The sequence below is a fragment of the Microcaecilia unicolor genome, chromosome 2, assembly GCF_901765095.1.
Source record: "Microcaecilia unicolor chromosome 2, aMicUni1.1, whole genome shotgun sequence".
Taxonomy (NCBI): Eukaryota; Metazoa; Chordata; class Amphibia; order Gymnophiona; family Siphonopidae; genus Microcaecilia; species Microcaecilia unicolor.
The window spans coordinates 190,444,545-190,458,974 of NC_044032.1; the positions used below are offsets into that span (position 1 = coordinate 190,444,545).

At 43.1% G+C, this 14,430-nt stretch overlaps 1 protein-coding gene across 1 annotated transcript in view; it reads right to left on the minus strand.

The window, feature by feature from the left end:
- Positions 1-14,430, minus strand: part of FBN2 (fibrillin 2) — a 526,098-nt gene that overhangs the window by 106,631 nt on the left and 405,037 nt on the right. The window contains 2 exon segments of the mRNA XM_030191959.1: positions 4,847-4,972; positions 12,932-13,063. Of these exon segments, the coding sequence (XP_030047819.1) occupies positions 4,847-4,972; positions 12,932-13,063 (258 nt within the window).

The following is a 14,430-nucleotide window of genomic DNA, read 5'->3' on the forward strand; positions in this document are numbered from 1 at the left end:
TTTTCAATATTGGGGGGGGGGGGGGACTAGCGGCCCCACTAGACCACAAGGGTTCTTTAGTGTTTGGGGGTGGGGGGTCTAGAGGTCCACAGGACCTCCAGGCCTTGTGGTTGGGGGGTGGGCTTAGGTTTCAGAGGTTTGGGAGAAACTCCCAGACCTGTCAAACCTTTTCTGCAGGAGGACTGTGCCTTGGGTGAATGCCCAGGCACAATAGTCCCACAGAAGTACATCTATGATCAGAGCTAATAATGTGCCTAAATTTGCGTGCTGTTAGCTCTGATCATAGAGGCGTGTCTACCCCGCGCTGTTCCGGTGCTAATTTCAGAGCGCTGTTTGGAACAGTGTGGGGCTTTGGATCATCTATCTGTATGTTACAGCAAATGACTGTATATAAACTGCTGCTGAAGGAACTGTTTCTCTCACAGAAATTTTTCAGAGGGGGAGCATTTCTCTTCTGCCCCTCAGGACATTCAGGAACTTCACTTCTATAACACAAAAACTTCTTCCAGTTTGCCCAGTTCATTTATCTCCTCCCCTCCTGTGACTAGAGCTGCCTTCCAGTGCTCCACCTTCACTATCAGTGGTAACTGCCCTCCCACTGGCTGAATCCTACATACAATCTCTGCTGCTAGTTACAATGTAAGCAGGCAGGACAGGCTCACTCATATGAGGGAGTGGGGAAAGAGGGAGGGGTTGCAGTAGTATGCCAGAGTGGCAGCCTAAAGGGTAAATTAGGGAACTGCTGATAGAGTTTTCAAACTCAGAAATTGTCCAAAGTCATATTATTCATCTTTCTAACTTCTGGTCATTAATACACCGGCCGATATTCAGCCGGTGATGGTCAGCGTTTTTTAAAATGCTGTCACTGGATAGATTAGCCTTGGATACTCAGTGCCAGGCCATGTCTGGGCAGTGGCACTGAATATCAGGGGTTAACTTGGCTGATGCTGGCTGCTGGGGCTTGTGCAAGTCCTGGCTGATGTTCAACCAGAGCCTGCATGAGACAGTTATGCTGGTGCCGTTTAAATATTGGCTGGCACCCGCATAACTTGTTTCCCCTTCTGAAGACCTCCAATCCCTAACCTGGCTGCCTGACAAAGCCATTTTCCTAGGGAAGCTGCAGGGGGCAGAAATGAGGGGGGCTTTGCTGCTGCCCCCTCCCAAGGACGGGGGTATCTAGACAGCAATGAGGGTTGGAGGAGGGAAGGAGAGGGTTTTGAGGGAGGGGGAAAGGGGCTTTAAGGGGAAAAAAGATTATACAGGTACTAGCCAATATTCGATGCCGGCATGTGCATAGCTAAGTAGGCAGAGCTAGCTATGTGCGTACCAACATTGAATATTGCTGGCACCTTCATAACCTCGTGCTCCTCCCTAACGCCACCTCCTGTATCACCCCTTCTCTATAAGGTTAACGTGAAATTATCAAACCAAATATCAGTTAGTATTTTTCTAATAGTTCAACTCTACAATCACGTCACTTAGTAATAAAGTCTTTTATACAGTTCTATAGACTTTTAGAATCAACAGGAACGCTTCACCTCTATGCTGAGATATATCTATATGTAAAGGAACTAAAAAGGATCTGCTTGATTTTTTAAGAAGTCCTCCAACACCTCCATTTCTTCTTCTTCTGAAGCAACTCCATGAGTTCAAGTTCCTTTTCATCAGTACCAGTCACCATCACCTTACAGTGTATGAGTGAAAAATACTCCTGTACTCTTGATATATATGGGGGGGGGGGGGGGGGGGGGGGGGGGGGGGGGGGGTAAATTAATATGGTTCCAAGGGAATTGGTACCTCTTATTCTCTTGGGTAAGTGATTCCCTTTCAAATGGGGTCCACAGTCCAAATTCCCCATGGACAGGTTGTGTAGATGGGATTTTAATACTGTCCCATCTCTGAGTCCCTAGGAGGACCTCTTTTCTGGAATGGGTTTTCTCTTTTGGTAGGTGTTTCGTTACTCCTATGCAGGATTCCTCATCACACTATAAAATGCTGAAGTTTTGATCACTGCCTTTTCATAAGATAAGTTTTCAATTACAGTGATTTATTGATATTGTTGATGAATATTTTGAGTAAGTCTTTTCTAATCTGAGATTTTTTAAGCCAATGACTGAGTTCAGTACAGTTATGGGCACTGAGGCTTTTTCTCCTTTAGTACAGTATATAGATTGGTGGTTCTTTTCTATTTGTGTTTAGTTTAATGTTTGCCACCTGCTTTTTGGTTCATTGTTGATGTTTTACCCTTGAGGCTGCCAATCTGGAATACCACTGTACTACCGCAAGAGCTGATTTCTTTAGAACTACCCATGCAGCTAAGTCATATATCAATTCAGGGGATGTGTAGCTGTAACATGGTGTCAGAATTATTGAGCAGATTGTACTGAATCAGATACAAATATATATATAGCAATACAAAAATACAGCTTTAAAAATATATATTTGAAGATGCAACTGGCTTTCATTCCAAAGCCCTCTTCCCCCTCCCTTTGGGAACATTTAAAAGACAAAAGGTACTGCTTCAAGGACCTCACTTCCCCCTTTTCCTCCCTCTTTAACAAAAGACTTCTCAAGTAAGAGACTGCCTCAAGGTTAAATTGACTCTCTTCCTCTGATCAAAAAGCCTGGCTGATCAACACAACAAATATCAAAGGTAACCAGTAGAGGCAAGGAGACAGGCAGGTGGGAAAGGTGTGAAATCCAGCTACTAAAGACAAAGGACACCTGTTGGCCACCCCAGACAAATCTTATCAGAGTATCTATCACAGAGATTCAAGCAGGAAACCTTGCACTACAATAAACCATTTGTCAGCAAAATCCAGACAGCAAGCCTTGTGATGTCATAAGACATGAGACGAAGATACCACAATGCTTTGCAAATGCCCAAGGGTCGTGTGCAAACCAGGAAACCAAGACAGAGATTCACATGGCATGTCTTCCTGCAGCTTGCAAGAGTATAAAAGATAGAAGCTGTTCCAGACAAGCAGATTATCTCTTCAACTGCAACTCATCCATCACTGCAGAAGCCCTGCTCCCTGCTCCTGTGACCACATGGCTCATCACTCTGCTGAACAATAGAACCTTTCCAAAAGACTTTCTCTCTCTCAGCTTCAACAATCCTACAACAAAGACTGTTCTGTAAGTTATAACTTTTGATCTAGATTTGCTACCTTACTTAAGTACAGATTATCTGTAAAGATCTCTTAAAAGAACTATCTCTCGTTTGTAACCTTATTTATATGATTGCATTAATTATATTGTAACTTAATAAACCTTTTTAAAGCTAAAATATAGTCTCTTTGTGTCCTGGGTGCATAACTTTAAATCTGGAAATGCAGGACACTGCATTTCAACAGAGATAACATAGCTAACTCTGGGCCTGTTTTACTAAACGGTTTCTTCTTATTTGGTGCACTGATCCTTCAATCAGGAGAATTTACTCATACCCTTTCTCACGCTCTAAAATAAGAATATAAGCGTTGACATACTGGGACAGACTGAAGGTCCATCAAGCCCACTATCCTATTTCCAACAGTGGCCAATCCAGGTCACAAGTACCTGGAAAGATCCCAAAACAGTAAAATAGATTTTATGCTGTTTATCCTAGAAACAAGTAATAGATTTTCCCAAGTCCATCTTAATAAAGACTTATGGACTTTTCTTTTAGGAAATTATCCAAACCTTTTAAAACCCTGCTAATCTAACTGCTTTTACCACATTCTCTGGCATGTTCTTGAGTATGCTGGAGGAAGATCATTCTGTAAAATAACAAGCTTCAGAACATACGATGAACCATGCTGAGTCAGATGAAGGTCCATCGAGCCAAGCATCCTATCAGGCCCTTTGTTATTGACATCCATGTCCACATACACATAAATGAAGTCTTATCACATAACACTAAAGAAAGGGGGTGCCTGCCATTTCTTACAGCATCAATGGATCCCTAGTTTGATGAAATCCTCATTAAGGCAGACTAATGTATTTCCTTCCCACCAATAAGTACATAAGTACATAAGTAGTGCCATACTGGGAAAGACCAAAGGTCCATCTAGCCCAGCATCCTGTCACCGACAGTGGCCAATCCAGGTCAAGGGCACCTGGCACGCTCCCCAAACGTAAAAACATTCCAGACAAGTTATACCTAAAAATGCGGAATTTTTCCAAGTCCATTTAATAGCGGTCTATGGACTTGTCCTTTAGGAATCTATCTAACCCCTTTTTAAACTCCGTCAAGCTAACCGCCCGTACCACGTTCTCCGGCAACGAATTCCAGAGTCTAATTACACGTTGGGTGAAGAAAAATTTTCTCCGATTCGTTTTAAATTTACCACACTGTAGCTTCAACTCATGCCCTCTAGTCCTAGTATTTTTGGATAGCGTGAACAGTCGCTTCACATCCACCCGATCCATTCCACTCATTATTTTATACACTTCTATCATATCTCCCCTCAGCCGTCTCTTCTCCAAGCTGAAAAGCCCTAGCCTTCTCAGCCTCTCTTCATAGGAAAGTCGTCCCATCCCCACTATCATTTTCGTCGCCCTTCGCTGTACCTTTTCCAATTCTACTATATCTTTTTGAGATACGGAGACCAGTACTGAACACAATACTCCAGGTGCGGTCGCACCATGGAGCGATACAACGGCATTATAACATCCGCACACCTGGACTCCATACCCTTCCTAATAACACCCAACATTCTATTCGCTTTCCTAGCCGCAGCAGCACACTGAGCAGAAGGTTTCAGCGTATCATCGACGACGACACCCAGATCCCTTTCTTGATCCGTAACTCCTAACTAATGGTTCTTAACATATTACTTTAATTATGCATGGGAAATTAACTCACCAACACACTCAGTGCCTGAGGGAGCTGACTCGAATCCTTCATTACATTCACATCTGTAGCTTCCAATATTGTTGATACAGCGACCGTTTTCACAGATGCCTGGTTTGGTGCGGCATTCATTCTCATCTTTAAAGAAGAGTTGAACAAATACACACATGTAAAGCTTCCTCTGTGATACGGAAATCATGAACTACAAATCAACTTTGACCTCTTTTACAGAACGCAATGTCTCATAAAGAAACCAAGAAACAGTTTTTGGCAAATGCTGATCTCTAGGATGGGGAGCACAATAAATCTTCTAGAGGCCCAATACTGAGCTGCCGCAGCTGGCTTTTTTTTTTTTGTAAGACAGCCATTTGCTTATCCAGGATAGGAGACTGAATATCACCACTATCTGGATAACTCCAGGGGCTGCCCGTGCTCAGCCCTGGAACTATGGGGGTAATTCTGAAAAACAGAGGTAATGAAATCCAGTTCTCGAGGTCCACAACCCAACCTGCTTCCATTGCATGCAAATAGATCTCACATATTCATTCTGAAAATCTTGAAAACCAGGCTGAGTTCTTGAGGACTGGATTTGAGGACCCCTGTCATAAAATATCTGGAGCAGCCCCTACTCTCTGCAATGCACTTTCTGAAAGACTTCACTCAACGCAAGACTATCCCCTACTTCAGGAAGCAGGTGAAAGCTTGGCTCTTCTCCCAAGTCTTTAATGGAAGAAACAACTAACTAGCTGTTCATGCATACAAGGACTAAGACCAGCTGCACATACTGTAGCAGGACCTACTTATCCACCCCTACTCTAGCCAAGATGGTTTTCATACAACTTTCTGACTTCAAATGTAACTTTGTTTAATTAGTCCTCGTATTTTCTAACTTCTGTTACCCTATCTTAGTCTATATGTTCCACCTCTGCTTACTTCCTATGCTGTCGATAAAAGATGTTTTATTGGATATTGTGTTGACATTGTAAGTAGCATGCGTCATACCATGTACTGTTGTTTGAATTGCCTATTGCCTATGTTCGACTTATTCTTGCTGTATATCGCTTTGGGCGAGTTTCTTAAAAAAAAGATGATAAACAAATCCTAATAAATAAGTAATGTGCGTAAATGACTAGAATACTGGAATATACACATATATATGTGTGCACGTATGACAGTAAATGCCAAATTTCCACCTAAGCGCTGATCGTTATTCTATAAATGGTGCTCCAAGTTGAACGCCGCCTGTAGAAAAGCGATCAGTGCCAGGATCCACGCCCAATTTCGGGCCCGAGGATTTGCACCAACTGAAACCTGGTGTAATTTCTTGCACCTAAATTAGGCACAGATTCCCCAGATTTTATTATACTGCGTGCATCCTTAGTGAATGTCCATGACCTGCTCCTGCCCCTCCCATGGCCCCCTTTTCAGTTACACATTAAAAACTTTATGCGTGCATTTTTATAGATTAGCACCTAGTAAAATGCAAGCATAAATTCAACTTGTTGCAAATTAATGCCAATAACCGATTATTAGTACCCAACTATTGGTGCTAATTGGCTCATTATTCAATTAAATTACGTGCACAAATTGAGTGCCATTTATAGAATTTGGGGATAGTGTGTATTTGAGAGGTAGGGGTACACGTGGGCAGACTCTGTGCAGAATGTGATCGGGACTCACACCTATGTGTGTAACTTATAGTATACTATCAGTTATGCTGATATCTCCTGCATTTAGGTGCAAGAACTAACACCAGCTCTATGGATTGTGCCCAAATCCAGGCACACCTTTACAGAATTTCCTTCTATGTGGATTGTGTTGGGGAAGCCATTAATGACTTTCGGTAGCATTATCTTGATAGTTCCGCTGAAATTTGCCAGACAGCAGATCCTACCTGGATAAATGATTTTTAAATACCCCCCTAGATTTTTAAATCCTTCAAAAGGACAAATGTGCAGTACCCTGGCTCTCACAAGGTGAACTAAGTGCATACAGTGGCACAATAAAGTGAAAGGCATGAAACTATATATAGCAGTTTCTGAGAGAGAAAATATTTTCTCCCAGAAATCATAAGCTGTAAGAAGGTCAATGGTTCTGAACAAGGAGTATTTCAAAATATACATCTCCGCCTGATATTCAGAGTGATCTAAGCGGGCAGGGGAGGCTCCTGCTCACTTAAATCGCTAGAGGCTGCCCAACTGGCAGTGACACTGAATATTGGCTCTGACCGGCTATATTGAAAGTGGGCAGGTCAGGGGTGAAGTTGAGGAGCAGCCACAGTTATGCAAGTGCCAGCTATATTCAGTGCTGGCACCCACATAGCTAACTGGGCAAATTTAGGACAGCTTCAAAGCCTATCTTTGGCCGGTACAAACTTAACTGGCCAGCACTGAATATTGGCTTGGCCAGTTAAGTTTGAACTGGCCAAAAATAAACCGAATATTCAATGCCGGTCACTGGAAATGGGTTGGCATTGTATATCTGTGCACAACACCGAGCAAGGGAGTTAGCTGCATGTATTCCTTTTACGGGGACTTCCATTTACCCAGTGAAACAAAGCTATTTTCTCTTTCTGTTTGGAAAAGCTGGAAGGAGCCTGGGCATAGGACCTTCATGATTATTTCTGGCAAGGAATGGATTGAGAGTCCTATTCATGGTTATTCTGCACCACAGATGAGTGTATGGGATGAGCACTATGATCTGGGGCTCCTAACGTGAAGAAACAGTAGGTCCGAGTCTAGCCTGAGGGCTAGTGTCAGCCATCTACCAGTCCAGCAATCCTGGCCTCTAGTTTGAGAGAAGACAGTCTAGGTGGAGGCAGGCAAGACAACGTTATTTACTGATGGGAATGAGCTAAGGGAAACTAGTAGCTCTCAGGTACCTTGATAAGCAGTGGTGTGCTGGAGCCGGCTCACTAGAGCCGGTTGTTAACTTTTCAAGATTTTTGCAAATTGGTTGTTACCGTACAGCTTGAAATCAGTCTACGAAAGTACGAACTTCCGCTCTTTACTGAAGACCCACCTCTTTAATAAAGCCTATCACAAAGATCAACCAATGTGAATATGTACAAATTGCCCATTTATATTTAGAACTGTCTCTTAATATCTGCTTGTACACTATGACTCTGTCTTATTATCATCATGCTGACCAAAATCCTGCAATACTTACCTACAAATGCACTCAGTCTGCTGCCCCTCACTATCTTTCTACCCTCATCTCCCCTTACGTTCCCGCCTGTAACCTCCGTTCACAGGATAAATCCCTCCTCTCAGTACCCTTCTCCACCACCGCCAACTCCAGGCTCCGCTCATTCTGCCTCGCCTCACCCTATGCTTGGAACAACCTTCCTGAGCCCTTACGCCAAGCCCCCTCCCTGCCCGTCTTCAAGTCTTTGCTTAAAGCCCACCTCTTCAATGCTGCGTTCGGCACCTAACCCTTACCGTTCAGTGAATCCAGACTGCCTCAATTTGACTGCCCCTATCGGACCGACCGTTCACTTGTCTATTAGATTGTAAGCTCTTTGAGCAGGGACTGTCTCTCTTTGTTAAATTGTACAGCGCTGCGTAACCCTAGTAGCGCTCTAGAAATGTTAAGTAGTAGTAGTAGTAGTAAGCCACTTTGAGCCTACAAAGAGGTGGGATAAGGTGGGATACAAATGCAACAAGTAAATAAATAAATAAATTAATATAGTTATCAAGTTAAATAATTTTTCAGGCGGTGGTGAAAGCTGCAGTTCCTTACTCAACTTCTCCCTCTCTTCAACATCCAGTCAAATGCAGCGCACACAGTTCTTCTGCACTGATGTCGGGGGTAGGGGGAAAACATGTGGCAGCAGGAGCTCATGCATTTACTCCATAATCTCGCACGTCGCCACTTCTTTTAAACTTTTTAACTTCCAGTGTTCGCGCTTCTCACCACCACCATTCAGCTTTTCGCAGCTGCTAGGCTCATGGCAGAATGACTTTTGTAAATACAGCTTTGGAGTTTGTCTCCACTTTTTTACATTTAAATGTGGTCAGGAAGGTTGGATTTTTTTTTAACAAATACTTTTAATGGTTTGCTTTGCTATAATGAAGGCTTTATTATCGATTTTAAGCTCATACGTTAGGTCGGAATTTGACCTTTTTCACAACCATGCACACTGATGTCTAACTCCTTTATGAAGTCATCTTGTGTACCAATTTCAGTTTCTATGTTGTTCTTGCCAGGGGAGTTTTTCAAGGTACAGTTTACTTTTATGACCATTTGTAGTGGTAGTGTGTACATTAAAAAAAATTGAGGGGGGGGGGGGGGATAATACTGGTTTTTAAGTCATGTGTAGTAACTATTTGTTCTTGATTTAACCCCATATGAACCATTTTTTTGAAAACAGGTTTATGTTTTCACTTTTCCCATATGTTTTTATGATGTTTATAAATCCAGGGTTCAGCAGATCCCACCTGTTTTCTACTCCACAGGTGGTTCTTTTAGCAATATTTTTCTTAGTTGGTGCATGTTTCTGCCTTTTTTATTCTGTTCTTATAAGTATTAGCAGCTTTTAGTCTTAATCGTGAGTATCGGTGCACATTTGTGACCCAATGTAAGTTTCATTTTAAGTGCATTGTGTTACTTAAAGGCTAGGCAAATATGACATATTGAGTCTGGCTGCATTTGTTAGTACATCTCATTTTTGAATGCATTCATTCTAGTGGAGGCAAACTCATGTGAGGCATGATCAGTTCCGATGTTGTCAAATATCATCTCATATATATTGGGTATTCTATTCATCCTGTTTGTAATCCACACTTTTTTTAAAAAAAACTGGTTTTCTATTTTTGTTAATGCTTTTAGTGATGGTTTCTTACCCTAATGTGAGTGTTTGGTTAATATTTCTGACATGGGTTTCTTCTTTATGTCCTATCAGAAATGTACTACAGCATGGCATACCATTATTTGCTAGATAGTATTTATTATGTTGTGAGACATCTGTCTTCATGGTTATTGATATTGCTGTTTTCCACTATGTTTATGTCTCTATTCATGTATTTTATTTACATATTTTAACATTATTTGTAAATTGGTTGATACATATCCTTTGTACCAATAAAATGTATAATAAAGTTATGTACATATCAGGGGCATAGCCAGACTTCGGCGGGAGGGGGGTCCAGAGCCCAAGGTGAGGGGGCACATTTTAGCCCCCCCCTGATGCCACCGCCACACCCCCGCCATTGCCGCCATACCCCCACCACCACCAACTTTGACCACCCCCTCCTGCCGCCAACCCTTCCCCGCCGTCGCCTACCTTTGCTGGCAGGGGACCCCAACCCTCGCCAGCCGAGGTCCTCTTCTTCCTTCGTTCTGTTTCTCAGTCTGACATACAACGTGCAGGATGTCAGACCGAGAAACAGAACGAAGGAAGAAGAGGACCTCGGCTGGCGGGGGTTGGGGTCCCCCGCCAGCAAAGGTAGGCGACGGCGGGTTGGTGGCGGGAGGGGGGGGGTCGAGAGGGTCATCGGCAGGGGGGTCCAGGGCCAAATCTACGCGTAGCCCCACGTGGCTACGCCCCTGGTACAAATGTACGGTACATATATATAGTTTTTTTTTATTTTTTGAGAGCCTGTTGTTAAACATTTACCAGCACACCATTGTAATAAGTCTGGAATGGAATTCCCCTGCAGAACCTGCCAGCAGCACACATGACTGACACCCTTATTGGTTAAAGGAAATTTCTGAGTCAACTCCTTTTGGGACCCTGAATTGTAAAAACGGGAAGAAGTGGCTCTGGCATTACTAGATATCAGGTGTGGCATCTCCATGAGTGGACCTCATATCGGCTTGAGAAAAACCAAGGCATGAATGTTCTTCATCCACAGAAAGAAAAGCAGGAGCTGGTGGGGGGGGGGGGGGGGGGGTGCATATCCAGGTAGAACCAGGACTGACATCCTGTGCACGTTCCTGCTGGGGACCTGGATATACCCTGGCTAATCGGTAGTGGTCTTTCTCCTTTTTCCCTAGTCAGATGATTCCTTCCTGGAAGATCTCTTCCATTCTCTTTTATTTATTTGTTACATTTGTATCCCACATTTTCCCACCTATTTGCAGGCTCAATGTGGCTTACATAGATAGTACCGTAGAGGCGATCGCCAATTCCGGAATGAACAAATACAAAGTGATATGGTGGAAGAATAAAGTTCATGTGTAACAGACCCATTAGGGAATCATAGGGAAGAAGAGATTAGTTATGTCCAGTATGAGCTTTGGTTTCGTTGTATTACTGGGTGGAGGCATTTAAGTTGGATCGGTAGTGTATGCCTTTTTGAACAGGCAAGTTTTTAATGATTTCCGGAAGTTTAGGTAGTCCTACATTATATCCTTGGCTGTTGGGAATAGGGTAACATAGCAAGGATAATTAGTACCAGGTGAAACGACCTATGGTGATGCAAGAGAGGACTACATAGTAGCCTTATGTTAGAGTTTGAAGCCTCTCAGAGTTGTTGTTTTTTTGGGGTGGGGAGGACACTATTTTCCCTTAAGGGTTCTATTTCCTCAAGGTTCCTTCTCTGCAGGACACTGGGGTGAAACCAAACTCACAGCTCTCATAGAGTGCAAAGATTGGAGTTCCATGTAGGATGCAGTCATAGAAGCTCCACTGCTACTCTTCCGGATGGGATGCTCTCTCCTGGGGGATTTGAGAATGCACAACCACTGTTTGGAACCTGATTTTAGTCCAGAGTGCTTAGTCCTCCCTTCCTATACCTTCTCTTTAGGTCTTAGGGCAGAGGTTGGTCTCCCTTGGGTAATTTTAAAGGAAACAGTATATCTGTGCCCAATACTCTATCCGTTTTGAGGGTGATGTTTTGTTCTGGTGGAATCAGGTATTCTTTCTTCTGATAAAGAAATCAGATGATGTAGGTTGAGGCAGGAGTGATCACTCTCAAGGCAGTTGTTGATCACCTTTGAGATGTTTGTAGATGCCAAACTCTTTCTAAATTTTGGATAGACTTTGGTCTATTGCCGGGGTGTAGCCAGAACTCAATTTTTTAGGGGGTCCAGGGGTGGAACTGGGGGGGGGGGGGGGATGACCAAGTGTTTCTTCTAAGTTTTCTTTCCCCCCCCCCCCGCATCATACCTTTGCTGGTGGGGATGCTAAAGCCCTGCCAGTGGAAGAGATTGTCTGCTGAAGCAGTGAGGAAGCTGGCAGGGTGCACCAGCTTCTGATGCCGTCACTTCCACACATGCTCATAATGAATGAACTGAGCATGCACGGACTTGCCAGCACTGGCAGCTGGTGCACTTTGCCAGCTTCCTCAACGCTTCAGCAGTACGGGTACAGCTCCAGCAGAGAGTCTATTTGGTTGGCGGAGCATAAGCATTCGTGCCAGCCATGCAACCGGTGCCATAATTTTGAAGGGAGCCTGAGCCCAAAGTGGGGAGGGGAGACTCAGGCCCCTGAGGTCCTCTGTGGCTACACCACTGGTCTACTGATGCATCCTAATGAGACACAGTAATCTTTAAGGAATCAATTTCAGGAACAGTCAAGAAGTTGATCACCTTGGACATCAGCAAGAGTTGGCAAGTTCCAGAGGGTTGGCTAGATTTAATTTAATTTGGCATTTATAACCCGCTTTACATTTAACAGTATGTTATCAAAAGGTTAGCTAACAATAATTAGTAATAACTTACAGTGGAACTGTTCAGTATACAGTAAATAACATTACAATACATCACTCAATTAGAGCACAGAAGTCCTCATAGGCAGAGTTAGAATCTGTCTGATGTACTGAATTATCTCACTCCTTGGTTAGTGACCAAAAAATGATACTATGGCTGTATCAGGTTTGGCTTTAGGGGTGAAAGGAAACCTAAAATGTAAGAATTGCCATCGGTTGTCTTAGCTTTGACACAGGATACTAAGAAGATGAAGGCAGCTCCAATCCCCTATAAGAGGAGTGACATCAGCTCTAGCTGTTTTTCTCTGGCTTCATCTGCTGGCAGGATGACAGGGAGACATAATCCATTTGTCTAGACTAGCCTGGCAGGACTCAAGGAAAGGAAATCAACAAGTAAATTCAAATTTCCCCATACAGCCAAACCTTACATTTCTTCAAGCCTTACCCATGCATCCTTCTCCATCAGGTCTGCGTTTCATCCCAGGTGGACAAATGCACATGAAGGTACCAATCAAGTTCTTGCAGAGCATTCCTCTTGGGTCGCAGTCATGAAGACCTTGCAAGCATTCATCAAGGTCTGTACAGAAACAGAAAACATCGAAGCAATTAGATCACAGTCTATTGAAGTTCCATACCTAAAGTGTATTCTCTCAAAACAATTTATTCCGGCTTTTTAAAACAAGATCTATATTTTATTTAGTAACAAAGGCTACACATGGCATGCTTAGTGACTTGAATATTCTTCCTGATGGGTTGGAGGGAAATCTCCTAGGATTTACTCTTAGTGACTTTCTGTGATCTGCAGAATACTGCAACATTTGTCTTCCTTCACTGCTCAAGTTTGAACACACACTTCTGCAGTGAGCCTAAACCCTGCTGGTCGCCCACACGTGACCTCAAAACATGAATCTCCTGAGCTGCAGTGTACACTACCACAGACTCTAACATGGGATTGGCCCAAAGGTTTTCCAGGCAATATTCAGACTGCGGTGGGCATCATTATTTTAAATGCTGCCCACCATGGCATTAATTAGAGCCAGACGTTCCGTGCTGGCCCATATCTGGGTACCAGCACTGAACTTCTGGGTTTTTTGTGGCTTGCAGAAGTTATCCAGGTATCGCCGAAATTCAGCGTTGGTATCCAGACAGTTATCTGGGTAAGTCAGGACTGCTAAGTATAAGGTCCTACTTGCCTGGATAGTTATTTAGCCACTGGCACTGAAAATCAGTGATACCTTGATAATTGCCGGCTTCACCTCTGCTCAGTCCCTAGTCCACCCCGGCACTAAATGGCAGTGTTGTATAGTAACTAAGTAAATGTAAATAGTTACTGTACTAAAATAAAAGTGTTGTCACTTTTACTTGTAAAGAAGTACGGGATATTTGTTATTTTTACTTTTACTGAAGTAATAATTTCACCAATTTTTACTACATTTACTCAGTTACATCTGATGCTTGCAGTTAAAAGTAAAAGCGGAAGCATGATGTAAATGATGATTTCTCAATAAACCAAATGAAACAGCAAACCCAGGGGCAGGATTCTGCTATTGCCAACCTCATCATGCAAACAGGGAATCATCTCATCTTAAATTTTGCTGTTCAGTGAAAATAGCTTATGAGAACAGTGGAATTGTCTGTGTTTGTTCAACTGGTTACTGGTCTCCAGCCAAACAGAACAGTAATGAGTTGGTCACTATGAAGCAGAAGCTGGTTGCAGTTCCTGGTGAACAGACATATGTCTATACCCCAACAGACTGCTGGTCATCCTATGGAAAATTTTACATTGGGGTGACTGTCCACAGAGTCTTTATAGAGGAAGTCTGTTTATCTGGCCTTAAGTCTGAAGGGTTCTCACACATCTGACCTTCTTGAATCGGTGTTTGAAGATATTTAGACAGAGTTGGCCATCAGATGAAAAATTGTTAGAACAACAGACAATGATTC